Genomic DNA, 15,749 nt, shown 5'->3' on the forward strand with positions numbered 1-15,749 from the left:
ATGGAATTACTAGCTGTGTGTAGGAAACCATAAAATAAAAGGTAAACATTTGAAAATAAAGGTACTGAATCTTATAAGAATCTGGGACATGAAACAGAAGGAGTATAAAGCTTTCTCCTTGCTGAAATTATGCACAGAATTAATGGGATGATAGTGAAGAGGGATAAATGCTAGAAACACAATGAATTCTACTGGTTGAAGTCTCTCTGAAAATATTACTTGGTTTCATACGAGGCCTAACAGGTACACTGAACCTCAAGGAAAGTCTCAAAGGAGTTTGACAAATGATTGTTATGACTGTAAAATTTGCATGATTCATACAGTTTCTAAGATGACAACACTGAAGGACAAGACACACGGATACTTTAGTTTCTGACAGGTTTGTTCAAAAAAATCCCATACATTTACATCCCAGACCAACATTCATCTTCAAAATGACTCATAAAAAATGTCTGCAGTTCACGTCTTTTAATTTAAAAGTTAAATATTTTTTAAGATACTGATCAGGCCATTTAAGGAAACTGTTCTATTTTTTAATATTAAATTAATAATCATAGTTATTATTCACAATTTTCAATTCTAAAACATTAAAGTCTAAGAAGTATTTGATCTAAAAAAAATTTTAAATCAGGTTCAAAATGATACAGCAGCTTTACTTCCATTCAAGAAAACAATTTATTTAGCCCTGGCTGCTGTGGCTCAATGGGCTGGGCATCATCCTGAAAACTGAAAAGTCACCGTTTCAATTCCCTGCCAGGGCACATTCCTAGGTTGCCAGCCTGGTCCCTGGTTGGGGGTGTGTGAGAGACAACAGACAGATGTTTCTCTCCCTCTCTTTCTCCTTTCCTTTCCATGTCTATAAAAATAAATTAATTAATTAAAAAATAGACTTGAGTATTTTTTATAACAATCCCTCTTTTCATAATATTATTTGACAATAAATATTTATAAACATATAAGATGAGGTTACTGTTTGTAAAAGGAAAGCATACATTCGATAATGACAGAATATAAAAATTAAAGAAGTTATTTGTGATAATAAAATGACATCTCAATAAAACAGACTTAATTTTTTCCAAACAAACTAAAAAATAACAGTATAACTCCTAATACTTAGGCTGTCACAAGGAAATTTACAGAGCAGCAAAACAGATACACATGAACCAGTCTCTCAAAAACACTGTAGCCCCAATAGATTCCACAAATAAGAAAGTGGAATCTAATAACCTTTAAAAACACATTTCTTGTTAAATTACTCAACATAATGTAGAAACAGAATACAGAAAACCATGTGATGTTCAAACCAACTCAGTTCTATCTGGAGGTGAAGTGACATGGTGCCCAGTCCTCCATGTCCCCAGTAGGACAGGACACTGTGGGGATTAAGAAGTTGGTCCGAACTCCAACTCTCCACTGCCACGTGGCCTTTGCTGCGTCAGGGAACACGTCCAAGCTCCACTTGCCTCGTCTATAGAATGGTGATAATGCCAGTCTCATACATTTGCTGCAATGATTAAAGAGTGCATGTCAAAATGCTAAGTAGACACGATGCTTACGTGGTAGACATGTACAACAAAGGAAGCTTTCAAAAATTTCTGATCATCACAAAGATACAAAGACCCTGAAGTGCACACAACAGTGCTTATGTAAACACTATGCGGAGTTGAAAACAGGAGCATGACAGGAACTCCTTGTGTAGAACGTCTGTGATGTGTTCAGAACGGCAACACTGTCCACAGCCACGCTGCTGTCTTCTTTCGGCCTTGTGTTGTTCGGTGTCCTTCTTCTCCCTGCATGCTTTAAATATTGTTTTAAGTCCACCACTGACTACTGAAGTCTTTACAAATACTTAGGTTTCATCCTCTTTATTCCATACACATCAAGAAAGTGAGGAAGATCTGTATGTAATACTTTTTTATACTCTTGGTAAGTAACAAACCATACTGCTTTTGCAGACACAATTTATCCTTTTACACTTTGTGTTTTAAGGTGCGGGGGGAAATGATGTCATTTAGAGTGAAGGCAGGCAGGTGTAAATACCCACATTCACTTCCCACTAACACAATTTGGGTTTGAATGCCATTCCTACATCACTTGCAGGATGATTACATGTGGTTGTCCCATTGTTGTCCTGATTATTCAGTTTACTTCTGCATTTTAAAAAGTTGTCCTTTATAGTTAACAAGTCAATTATATGTAATTGAGATTTTTCTAGCATATTATAAAAAAACTCTTACTGTTAGGTCTGAACCGAAATGTCCAATATAGCAGTGTTTTGTTTTGAAACATGATTTTTCAAGCTTGCTTCTTACTATGAATTTTGTAGTGCTTAATAATTCTCAAGCTATTAATGAAGGCTTCCCATGTAAATTCATATAATTTCTAGCCATGTAAGTTCTATGATGTGCAATAAAATTTTGATCACTGAATTAAAGTTTTCTCATTCAATTGAAAGGGTGTCTGTTCAATGTGAATTCTTTGATGAACTGTGAGAGTCGATTTCTTGCTGAAAGCTTTTCTACATTCACTGCATTCATAGGGTTTTTCTCCAGTATGTATTCTGTAATGCACAGTGAGATGTGACTTCTTGCTGAAGGCTTTTCCACACTCGCTGCATTCATATGGCTTAGTCCCAGTATGGATTCTCTGATGCACAATGAGTTGTGATTTCTGGATAAAAGCTTTTCTGCAGTCACTGCATTCATAGGGTTTTTCCCCAGTATGAATCCTCTGATGTTCAATGAACTGAGAACGCCGGAGGAAGGCTTTCCCACATTCATTGCATTGATATCTTTTGTCCCCGGTGTGAGTTCTCTGATGGATAATGAGATCTGACTTTTGAATGAAGGCTTTTTTACATTCATTACATTCAAAGGGTTTCTCCCCAGTATGAGTTCTGTGATGTAATCTTAGTTCTGACTTCCTGTTGAAGGCTTTTCCACACTCACTACACCCATGGGGTTTCTCCCCCGTATGAATCCTCTGATGTACAACGAGCTGTGACCGCCAAATGAACGCTTTCCCACATTCATTGCATTCATAGGGTTTTTCCCCAGTATGAGCTCTTTGATGTACACTGAGTGTTGACTTTTTGATAAAAGTTTTCCCACATTCATTGCATTCATAGGGTTTCTCCCCAGTATGAGATCTTTGATGTACACTAAGTGCTGACTTTTTGATGAAAGCTTTCCCACATTCACTGCATTCATAGGGTTTCTCCCCTGTGTGAATCCTCTGATGAATAATGAAGTTTGACTTTTGGATGAATGCTTTCCCACATTCACTACACTCATAGGGTTTCTCTCCTGTATGAGTTCTCTGATGTACAGTGAGTTGTGACTTCTGAGTAAAGGCTTTTCCACATTCATCGCATTTGTATGGTCTCTCCCCAGTATGAATTCTTTGATGAACAGTGAGTCCTGACTTTCCAGTGAAGGCTTTTCCACACTGAACACATTTATGTTTCTCACTGGTTACAGTTTGTGGTTGTATAAAGAGGTGTGACCTGTGCATGGAGGCTCTGATGTGCTCATTAGCTGTGTTCAGATGAAACACTTTCCCCCATGTATTACATTCATGGTTTAGCTCCTTAGTCAGTGACTCACTATTACCTAATGCAACTTGGTTCAAAAACTTGTCTTGGTTTTCCCGGTGATTTATATCACCTCTCAGTTTCCCGTCTTCAGAAATTGAGTATCCTATCATGTTATGGAGTACCACTTCTTCAGAAATGATCTTCTGTGGAGTTAATTCTTTCACTTTGGGTCTAATTTCAAAGGCTGAAAAAATCCAAAATGTAATGATGTTACTTCACCCTTGAGCTTTGAAAAATATAAAACAAAACACAAAGTTCTTCATTTTAATGAGAACAGCAAATCTGATCATGAGTATGGTTGGTCAGCTTTAAAATGTAAGAGTATGATCTTAAAACCCAAAGACAGAAGAACAAGCAGACATTTAAAAAAGGTAGGATGGGAGAAATGGAAAAAGAAGAGTTCATTAACTCAATCAAGGTTCTATATCATGGTTCCACATGGTCCCCTACACTTCTGCCCCACCCCCACTCCACCACGAGGCTCTGTGAAGAGCAAAGGCAGACCAAAACGTAACTTCAGGAAAGACAAAGAAAGGATGGTAGCAAAAAAGAACTGAGAGTAAGTTAAAGTAATCTGCAGAACGATTAAACCCACACTAAATATAAAAATACTGTATAAGTAACTGGGCAGAGTAAAGCACACTGCAGAAAAGGGATTTTATAGGACTGTACATATATCTTAAAGTATCAGATGACCTAAAAAGGCATGGAATGGGGCAGGTTCTATTTAAAGGGAGCAATCCTGAGTTAGAACAGGTGACTTCAGAGGAAGAAAAGGTAAAAAAGAAACAAGACATACCCTCTACTTTTGGGTGGTAGTGATTATGAAAAGAAAAAGGAGGAAATTTAGGGCCCTGGGTGCAAAAAGAGCCACAGAACCAGAAAACTCAAGCCTCCTCCCCAATCACAAAAAGGAAGGAAGGAAGAAAAAAGTGAGGGATCCTACCAAAATACCTAGACTTTGCTGTATTAATGGAAAAAAACTCCAACCCTGGTACGGCACAGTGGATTGAGCTCCAGCCTGTGAACTAAAGGATCACTGGTTCGATTCCCAGTCAGAGCATATGCCTGGGTAGCAGGCCAGGTCCCCAGTGGGGGGCACACAAGGGGAAACCATACATTGATATTTCTCTCCCTCCCTTCCCTCTGTTTAAAAAATAAATAAAAGTTAAAAAAGAAAGAATTCCACTGAATTAGAATCTTATACTATGATATGATAAAAATTAACAGAAGAAAAGTAAAATCCATAGAAAACTATAGAAAAAATCAGGCAATGAATTTGTATAGAAATCAACAGAGGACAGTCCCCTGGAAAAAAAAATAAAAATAACCTAACCATGAAGCAGAAGAAAATTTTGTCTGAACTCCAGATAGAATTAAATACACTCAAACAAGCATGAGGACATGGAAAAACACCATGAAACAGAACTTTATAAAAAATTAAGTGGGAAAAAAAGGGGAGAGATGAAAATTAAATGAATAAACTCGGGGGGAAAAGTGGAAGATGAAATTACAAGATGCAGGCAGGGAGAATACACTCAAATGAAAATTTAATAAACAGCATTGAAAAAAGGCAGGGAAACAATGAAGATAGTAAAAATAAAGTAAAGAATCAAGTAAAAATGGTCACAGAGAAAGTAATGGAAAAGGAAGACAGGCAGAGAAGCAATATTTCTACTATTAAAGTCCTGAAAAAGCCCTGACCAGTGTGGCTCAGTTGGTTGGGCATCCCTCAAAGCAAAACGTTGCAGGTTCGACTCCAAGTCAGGGCACATGCCTGGGTTGTGGATTCGGTCCCCAGCTGGAGTATGTGTGAGAGGCAGCCAACTGATGCTTCTCTCACACATCAGTGTTTCTCTTCCTCTTTTTCTCCCTTCCTTCCCCCATCTCTAAAAATAAATAAATAAAATCTTTTTTTAAAAAGTCCTAAAAAAATTTAAAAAACAAAAGATTGTAACTCTAAAATATTTCACACTGAAATAAAGAAAAATAGAAGCACTTAGAAAGAATATGAATATCATTCAGTAACTTTGAAATATAGTATATCTCAGAATGCCCTGATGGCCTGGATGCATAAGGAGAGGGGTATGCACCCATCTGGGGAGAATGGGTGCTGAAGTTGTTAACCAAGGGAGGCCAATTGATTAAGAAATGTCCTAAATGATGTGGACATAGATAAGAGCCAAACTATAGGTATCAAAATTCGAGAAAAAAAAGGATCATATAGGCGTTTAGTATGTAGTAGTGTCATTTAGGCATTCAACAATCCCATGGCCATGTGTGGTCCTCAGCTGTTTCTAAACATCTATGGCCTTCAAAACGATTTCCTAAAAAATATTTCAAGGCTAAAAATGTCCTTATTTAATACGAATCTTACATCCCTGCCTCCCATACGCCAGGTTCTCACTTACCTGGATAAGCCCAACTTGAGATTTCTCCCTCCGCCATCCATGGCTCTCCTTCCTTCCACAAGAAGATTTCATCTGACTTCAGAGATTGATACCCTGTTTATGGGAAATGATACGGGACTTGGGCATTAGTGGACAACCAACCATCCTAGAACTCGGGCCCATGACATTATGTATCAGAATGGCTAAAATTAAAAAGACTAACATCGCCAAAGCTTAATGGAACTCTCATACATTGCCAGTAGGATACAAATTGGTATGACGTCTTTGGAAACTGGTTGTATCCACCAAAGATAAATATGCATATGCCCTATGACCCAGAAATGCTATTCCTATATATATCTATATATACCTAACAGAAGTGAAATCCTATTTCTACTAGAGAATATGTATAAGAACATTCATAAAAAAAGAACATTCATAACTGTTTTGCTCATGATAGCCGAAATCTGAAATAACTCACATGACCATCAAAGCCAGTGTGGATCAACGGATGATTTACCGTATAGTCATTAAATGGAATACGAAGCAGTAAGAAAAAAAATCAAACTTCTGCCACATGCCAAAACATGGCTGAATTTCACAGATACGAAGTGCAATGAAAGATGCCGCACGACGAGAACTTGTGTACTGTGTGATCACACTTGCATGAAGTTGAGGAACGAACAAGATGTGCGGGGACAGAAGCCAGTCGTTCTCTCTCCTGGGCTAAGTGGGGGACTGCCGGGTGCTGGAAATGTCCTATAGCTAGATCTGGGGAGTGGCTGAGTGAGTGTATGCAGATGAAAAACCGTGTTAAGCTGTGTACTCAAGATCTGAGTACTTACTATACACATTATACTTCAATTTATAAGAACTGACAACTTGGGCCCAGCACACTGTCTTTAGTCTCCAAGGAATGAGCAAGACACAGTTCCCATTTTCCTTTCATCCAAATTCCCAGAAAAGTAGAAGCATAGTATGGGGACTCAAAATTAATACATATTTTTTGACATTTATTCCCTGAAACGAAGCGCATTAAGCATTCAGAGACAAAACAGTTTATAATAAACGGGAAAGGAATGGCAGTCATGGGGGTACTACGATGGGTTTATTAAATGTCCACGAAGCCCTTGACACTGTCTCATTCAAGATGGAGGGCCTAGTCCTCCTCCCCTGGAGCACAGGCTGCACTTAGTCCCTCACTCCTAACAAACGCAATGAGGTAAAAGTGATAAGGTGTGATTTTGGAGACTTGGTCATAAAAGGCACTACGACTTTGGCACTGCGGCTCCCTCCTAGCTTCTCTCAGATCCGTGTCTCTGGGGGAAGCTGGCCATGTCCCGAGAGCAAGCTCACAGGTGAGGAACTGCGGTCTCCTTCCACTCACTGAACAGCAAGGGACTGATGGCTCCTCCCAGGAACCCCTGAGTGAGTCACCCTGGAAACGGATCCTAGACTCCCAGTCCTGCTTTCAGATGGCTGTAGCCCGACAGTATCCTACCACAACCACATGAAAGACCACAAGCCAGAGCCACCCGGCTAAGTCTTTCGAAATTCCTGACCTACAGAAAATTGTATATTTTGAGCCACTAAATTTTGGAGTAGTTATTGTATAGCAATAGGTGGTTAATGCCAACCAGTACCTACAGAGGAAGATGTCCTTACCCACTGCAACAAGGTTGCTATAGTTCTCCAGCATCACATCCCTGTACAGGTTCCTTTGAGCAGAGTCCAGCTGCTGCCACTCCTCCTGAGTAAAGTCCACAGTCACATCCTTGAATGACACAAACCCCTGTAACAGGACATTCTTGTTCAATCTTAAGTGAAAAGTACTGGATAATGTATGTAAAAGTGTTGAGAAATTATTGTTGTTTTCATCATGCAGAGTTTAGCAATGATAAATTAAAAATATTACTATGCAGCTAATTTTTTTTAATCCTCACCCAAGGATATATTTCTTGATTTTAGAGAGACAGAAAGGTCCAGGATGGTGGGCAGGAGACAGAGAAACATTGACCAGCTGCCTCCTATAATGCTCCCCGACCGGAGATCAAACCGGAAACTGTTTGGTGTGTGGTATGACAGTACAACTGACTGCGCCACCCAGCCAGGGCACTATGAGGCCAATTTTTTTATTTTAGAAAGAGAAGGAAAGAAATATTGATATGAGAAACATTGATCAGTTGCCTCCCATTTGCACCTGACCAGGGACTGAACCTGCAACCCAGGCATGCGCTTTGACCAGGATTCGAACAGGTCACCTTTTGCTTTATGGTACAACGTCCAACCAACTCAGCCACACCAGTCAGGACTGAGGCCAATTTTGTGTTCCACTATGTGGGAGAAGCAAAACTTCCTACTATAAAAACTTTGCCATTGAGTCCTGGCTGGTGTGGCTCAGTGGACTGAGCACTGGCCTGTGAACCAAAGGGTCGCCAGTTCGATTCCCAATCAGGGCACATGCCTGGGTTGCAGGACAGGTTCCCGGTGGGGGGCATGTGAGAGACAACCACACATTAATATTTCTCCCCTTCTGAACACCTAAGTCTCTGCCCCCCACCGTAACAAGAGCGACCAGACCGGAGAAAAAATAAATAAATAAGTAAAATAATAGGAGAGACGGGGAAAGACATAAGATGTGTCCAGCAGAACAGATCAGACCCCCAGGACTCATCCTTTTGAGTGACCAAGAAATAGCCAATCTATCAGATGCACAGTTCAAAACACTGGTGATCAGGAAGCTCACGGAACTGGTGGATTTTGGATCCAAATTACATGAAAAAATGCAGATTACCATAAAAGGGATGCAGGAAGACACACGGAGAAGAGCCAATTGTGAAAGGAAGGAATCTGAATCTCAAAACAACACAGTGGACCAGAAGGAAGATAGAATCAACCAAGCAGGAGAGCATGATGAAATAAGAATTCAAAAAATCGAAGAAAAGCTTAAGACCATCGAGGACACCTTTAAACGTTCCAACATCCGAATTATAGGGGTACCAGAAGGGGAAGACCAGCAAGTGGAAAAGTTATTTGAACAAATAATAAAGGAGAACTTCCCCAAACTGGCAAAGGGAACAGTCTTCCAAGAAATCCAAGGAGCGCAGAGAGCCCCAAAGAAGTTGGACCCAAGAAGAAACACACCAAGGCACATCATAATTACATTAGCCAAGGTAAAAACGAAGGAGAGAATCCTAGAAGCAGCAAGAGATAAGGGGACAGTAACCTACAAAGGAGTTCCCATCAGACTGTCAGCTGATTTCTCAAAAGAGACCTTACAGGCAAGAAGGGGCTGGAAAGAAATATTCCAAGTCATGAAAGACAAGGACCTACATCCCAGATTGCTCTATCCAGCAAAGCTCTCATTTAGAATGGAAGAGAAGATAAAGTGCTTTTCAGATAAGGTCAAATTAAAGGAGTTCATCATCACCAAGCCCTTACTTTATGAAATGCTAAAGGGACTTATCTAAGAAAAGAAGATAAAGAAAAGACATGTATAGTAAAAGGACAGCAAACTCACAATTATTAACAACCACACCTAAAGCAAAACCAAAAGAAACTAAGTAAACAACTAGAATAGGAACAGAACCACAGAAATAGAGGGCACAAGGGGGGGCTAGCAGTAGGGGTGGGAGGAGGAGAGAGGGGGAAAAGGTATAGAGAATAAGTAGCATAGAATGTAGGTTGAAAATAGATAGGGGGAGGGCAAGAATAGTACGGGAAATGTAGAAGCTAAAGAACTTATAAGTATTACATATGGACATGGACTAAAGGGGGGAAGGTGGGTGGGAGAGGGGGCACAGGGGGGAGGGGAGTGAAGGGGGAAATGGGACAACTGTAATAGCATAATCAATAAAATATATTAAAAAATATATATATATTTCTCCCCTTCTCTTTCTCCATCCCTTCCTCTCTCTCTAAAAATAAATCAAATCTTAAAAAAAAAACAACTTTGCCATTGAGAATCATTCACTCTCTTTCCATCAGTAAGTATTTATTAAGCACCTACGTGACCAGCACTATTTGGTACTCAGAATACAAATATGAAAAAAACACTGGAAGTTTACAGACTAGTAGATGGAGGCAAACAAGTAAACATATAAATGCTATAAGGTGTTAAGTGGGTTACGCTACAAATAGGAAAGAAAGAGTAATTTTGAGGTGCTGAGTTGGGTTTTGTAGATGTGAATTTATGCAAAATGAATAGTGAAAAATGTACATGTGAAATTGTAAAAAAAGGTCACAACAACAGCCAGCCAGGACTCCAGGGTGATGGAGCACAAAGCAGACAAAGGAAACGAGGGAGCCACAGGCAGGACAGCCACAGAGAGGCGTACAAGGGCTGAGCCTACAAGGGCAGAGGGCACGCAGGGGTTCAGGCTCGCAGACACAAACACACGAGTACACGGAACACTGGATAAGAGGTGGGACAGCCACATCATTTTAGGGGACCTCACCACAGAATATTTACTAATTACACGTGGAAAAAGTGACTTTGTGAGAGGACCAGCTGGGCCCGCCAGAATCAGTGAGTGACAGATGGACGACGCCTCCAGGAGGAGAGGCAGGGCCCCCTGCAGGGGATGGAGGCCCCTAGGCTGGTCAGGGGCACATCAGCCAGCTGCAGTGCCGGGTCACGGAGCAGAAGGAACTGAGGACCATCCGGACTAGAGGGGGCAGAGCAAGGTGGTCCCTGTGGGTGGAGCAGCGTGTTTTCGGGCAGGTCAGGAGCAAGTTCTCTGTCCTGTCCCCCATCAATTCTACAAGTCTGTGACTGTCCCCCAAGGAAAAATTTAAAGCAAACAAATACTTAGCATATCTATAAGACAGGTTTCCAATGTAAAAGAATTCAGTATTTTATAATGTTTTAATAAAAAATTGAGATCTTATTTACAAAGGGTAAGAAACAGAAGAGAGCCCTGGCTGGTGTGGCCCAGTGGATTGAGCACCAGCCTGAAAGATGAAAGGTCACCGGTCCAATTCCCAGTCAGGGCACATGCCTGGGTTGCAGGCTAGGTCTCCAGTCTAGGGTGGGGGGAGGGAGGTGTGGGAGGCGACTAATCAATGTTTCTCTCATCTCTATATACATTTTTCACTTAATTGAATTAATTTCTGAAAACTGTCTCAAATACAGTGGAAAACAAAATGGGGTGTAAACAACACACTTACCTGGGATTTAGTCATTTTCTGTTGCTCTTTAGAAGGGGCAGCTATCTGTAAAGACAGAGCTGGGATGAGCAGACAGCCTTGAAAGCTTGAGAATCTGGGCCTGCCCTGGGACTCCTAGAACCACCAGCCTAGAATTTCCTATGACCAACCACATAAAAGACTACCCTCTGAAGGCTGCCCCTTTCAAAGGCTGCTTTTAGAGAGATCACAAAGGATTATGCTCTGATAACATAAACCTATTAACTTACAATTCTGAGATCAAGACATGACATGTTTTTCCTTTAAGGGTGTGAATATATTCCATTATATCTTTAAAACTTTTCTCCCCTTGCCATATTTGACAAACCCAGAGCTAATATCATAGTCAACGGAGAAAAACTGAAAGCTTTTCCTCTAATATCAGGAATAATACAAGGATGCCCACTCCTACCACTTTCAATCAATATAGCACCAGGAGTCCTAGCTACAGTAATTAGGCAAGCAACAGAAATAAAAGGCATCCAAATTGGAAAGAAAAAAGTGAAACTGTCACTAAATTCAGATGACCCTAAAAAACTGCACCAAAAACTATTAAAAGTAATAAATGAATTCAATAAAGTCATGGAATACAAAATTAATATACACAAAATAAGTTGCATTTCTATATCCTAATAAGGAGCTATCATAAAGAAAAACTAATCCCATTTATAATTGCATCAAAAAGAATAAAATGGCCCTGGCTGGCATAGCTCAGTGGATTGAGCTCAAGCTGTGAACCAAAGAATCACAGGTTCGATTCCCAGTCAGGGCACATGCATGGGTTGCAGGCCACAGCCCCCAGCAACCACACATTGATGTTTCTCTCCCTCTCTCTTTCTCCCTCCCTTCCCTCTCTAAAAATAAATAAATAAAATCTTTTTAAAAAAGGGTGTTTAAAAAAAAGAATAAAATGCCTAACAATAATTTAACCAAAGAAGTGGAAGATCTGTACTCTGAAAACTATAAGACATTCATGAAAAAAACTGAAGATGACACAAATGAAAAAATATAACATAGTAAGGAATTAAAGAATATTGTTAAAATGTCCATATTAGCCAAAGCAATTTACAGGAAATCCCCATCAAAATACCAGTGGCATTTTTCAGACTTAGAACAAATAATCATAAAATGCGTATGAAACCACAAAAGACCCCAAACAGCCAAAGTAATCTTGAGAAACAGTAGCCAAGCTGGAGGTATTATGTTCCACTTGACTTCAAACTATATTACAAGGGTAAACAATCAAAGCCAGCAGAGTATTGTTACAAAAACAGACACACAGATCAATGGAATAGAATAGAGCCCAGAGATAAGCCCATGCATATATATATTCAATTAATCTATGACAAAGACAAGAATATACAGTAGGTTTTAGACAATCCCTTCAATAAGAGCTATTGAGAAAATTGGACAGCTACTTTCAAAAGAATGAAACCTGACAACTCTCACACCATACACAAAATAAACTCAAAATGGTTTCAAGACTTGAATGTAAGCCCATAAAACTTCTAAGAAAAAACATAGGCAGTAAGCTTTTTGACATCAGTCTTAGCAATATGTTTTTGGACCAGCTTCCTCAGTCAAAGGTGACAAAAGCAGAAATAAACAAACGGAATTACATCAAACTAAAAAGTTTTTGCACAGAGAAGGAAACCATACACAAAATGAACAGGCAACCTACTGAATGGGAAAAGATACTTGAAAATCGTATATCCAATACGGGGTGAATATCCAAAATATACAAAGAACTTACACAACTTATTCACAAAATTTAAATGTTACAGAACCAAAGTAAGGGTTTCGCTGCCTGTCGCCTCCAATAGGCAAATTCTAGAGGCAGAGACTGGTAAGAGAGAAAAGATTTTTATTCAAATGACGTATGATCCGGGAGAATGGCAGACTCTTGTCTCAGAGCCTGTTCCCTCCACCCGAGGAAAGCCCAAACCATCCTCAGCCAGACGACCCCAACGGCAGTGCCCCAGTTCCTGTCCCGTCCTTTGGGAACCGCGGGCAGCCGCTGAGCGGTCATCCAGGAAGCTCAGCTTGCTGCAGGCCGCCACTGTCCGGCTCCTGGCTCCCCGCAGGAACCTGAGTGTGGGGTCAGCGCTACCAATGGCCATGTGGCTTCCACGGACACAAAGTACCTCAAATGCACCAAATAGTATGGTCCCCAGGTGAGTAAGAGAGTGTCCCTTCCTCCCCCTGAGTTTATATTAGTTTCTGGCGTGGGAGGACCAGGTGCTTTCTCAGAACGTCCAATTAACTTTCCAAACTTCCCAGTGTTCTGGGAGGGTCCGCCTCCCGACCAATCCTGTCTTTTCTTCAGGATAGATTGACAGGCTTCTTCACTCCGGCACCACCCCCAGCCACCATTCTGACCTCTACGTGGGAAAGTGACTGCCTCTCCCTGGGGTCCCACCGCCAATCTGGTGAGGGAAAGGGGTAGGAGCGTTTTCCCCTATCCAATAACTTGCTGACTTTGCCCCTGCTCTGTGCAATACCTCCTTCTGCCGCCATTTCTCCTGGGGGCGGGGGAACCTGTGGCCAAGAGCAGGACGTCTCCGCCCCCAAGGCTGAGCGTGGGAAAGAAAGGTGCTTGGTTACCCGCACCGCAGCCTGGCCTACTACCAGCAGCACCACTAAATCCCAAGCTCTGCAAGGAAGCAGCTACTATCTGGTATATCGCCCTTCAATTACTCACCACAACAGGACCGGAAATTACGGACCGCTACAAACGCTCAATCGCTGATCATACATGAATCCCTAACTCCCAATACCGCGGCCAAAGACTGAAACCTCCTTTTCTGAAATCGGGCTCTTCAACTTCCCGCCTCTTGCCTCTTCTCGTGGGCCCTCAGCTGACAGCTAGGACCTGCCCCCACCACTTCAGGGGCCGTGGGACTCTCCCAGTAACCACGGAAACTGGAGCAGCCCCTCACTCGCCTTTCGCGAGACTTTGCGGGTTGTGAATCGCTGGAGCCGAGGATTAACATGGCCGCGCCCATGAATGGAATGGGAAGGAAGTGGGCGGTGCCATGTTTCGAATAGTGTTAGTGCCGTACAGCAAAGGACGTGGGAACTGAAATACTGGAGCTACGGAAAAGGTGTAGGAACAGTGTGGGGGCGACATTAGAAACTAGGAAAGCCGGGTGTCTGAGGATGGAGTCAGGGAACCGATTCAGCTAAGATATGTAGACACGGGTACGCGGAGGAAGGTGCAAAGCAAAAATTGTGGAGTCGGGAAGCAGGGGAAGCCCCTCCTGTTAAACAGATGAGAATGTCTCAAATCGATTGCTCTACATCACAGTGCCTCATTCTCCCAATCTGAGGAATAATAATAATAATGTTTATTGAGCACTTACTGTGTTTTTGAGATATGTTATTTAATGTTTTAAGATTTAAAGGCATTTATTACAAATAATTTACACATAGCATTCTTTTCTAATATTTTAGTAAAAGTTCTTTAAATTTTCTGTATAACCATCTTTTACATCTGACTCTTACAGTCATTTATAAGGTCATCAAGCCCTTTTTCAGGCCTAGTTGAGGTAGTGCATTTTTGAATTTTGAAAAGTGTTGTCAGTGGAAATTTTACTTCAAGTCTCAGGTTTTATTTCCATAGCTTTAGTACAGTTGAGTTCTTTTCCATTTGTCTTATAGGAATAGCTGTGGTCCTAACGATTTACTGTATTCTTAAGCTTATTGCAGGGACACTGATTAATAAAATTATATGTTTCAAGTGTACAATTCCATAATACATTGTCAGTATAGTGAAATGTGTTCACCACCCAAAGTCAAATCTCCTTCCGTCACCATACACTTGACCCCCTTTGCGCCTGTCTGTGGAGAAGTCAGGATGGCACAGTATTCTCCCCAGGAGATAGCTCTGGGAGAGGGTAAGTCAGATTGCCTTTCATTTGGTGAAGTCCAGCCAATCACCCTGGAAAATAAAATTCAAATGTCCTCCCCCGGGAACACGTTCCCTGAGTGGGATGAGAAGACCCCGCCCCTGCTGAAGACACATCAGATAGGAAGCAGCAGAGGGTGAGCATTGGGGTACGAACTCCGAAGGATAATTCAGAACCCCTAGATTCTCCTCTAGACCTGGTCTTGAGCTTGCTCTGTGGTCTTGGGCCAGCCACATTCCCTCAGTTCTCTCATGTGTAAAGTAGAGGAGGGCTTTGAACTACTCTTTCGGGTATTTTCAGTGTTTGCTGACATAAAGAAGAAAGCTTCAGCATCAATGTCAGTGAAAAGCACATTAGATTCCACCAGTTTTTTAAAAAAACACCATCTAGTGTTATTACTGTTAAGTTAATTAAACGAGACCGTTAGACTGAGGTGGTTCCAGTGCCTTAGCAGCCTTCCTCATAAGCAAACCCAAACCCATGCCTGTAAATGCTTCCAGTTTAAGAACTCAAAACCTCAGCACACCCATCACAGACAGCCAAGTGAGGCAACTGTTCAAACTGTAGCCCATCAAATAATTCCCTTGCTTTGCTTCTGGGTTTTCTCTGGAAAAGCCTTGCTCCCAGCTCCTGTCAGTGGAGCGCGTCTAACCATTTTCCATTTGGTGC

General features: G+C 41.2%; 2 protein-coding genes across 6 annotated transcripts in view; both read right to left on the minus strand.

Annotated features, from left to right (window-relative positions):
- Nucleotides 1–15,749, minus strand: part of ZFP37 (ZFP37 zinc finger protein) — a 33,139-nt gene that overhangs the window by 1,894 nt on the left and 15,496 nt on the right. The window lies entirely within an intron of this gene.
- On the minus strand, nt 1,077–14,496 carry LOC114513919 (zinc finger protein OZF-like). Of its 4 annotated transcripts, none has more exons than XM_036022061.1 (5): nt 13,874–14,495; nt 11,155–11,199; nt 7,651–7,777; nt 6,007–6,099; nt 1,077–3,779 (listed from the first exon to the last, which is right to left on the minus strand). In XM_036022061.1, exons 2-5 carry the CDS (start codon nt 11,167–11,169, stop codon nt 2,422–2,424), a joined length of 1,593 nt encoding a protein of 530 aa, XP_035877954.1. In that variant the 5' UTR covers nt 11,170–11,199; nt 13,874–14,495; the 3' UTR covers nt 1,077–2,421. The 4 variants fall into 4 exon arrangements, with proteins under 4 accessions (XP_035877954.1, XP_035877955.1, XP_035877956.1 ...); XM_036022062.1 differs by having other exon boundaries at nt 13,317–14,495; XM_036022063.1 differs by lacking the exon at nt 6,007–6,099 and having other exon boundaries at nt 13,874–14,496.

This window comes from Phyllostomus discolor, chromosome 3 (genome assembly GCF_004126475.2).
Source record: "Phyllostomus discolor isolate MPI-MPIP mPhyDis1 chromosome 3, mPhyDis1.pri.v3, whole genome shotgun sequence".
Lineage (NCBI taxonomy): Eukaryota > Metazoa > Chordata > Mammalia > Chiroptera > Phyllostomidae > Phyllostomus > Phyllostomus discolor.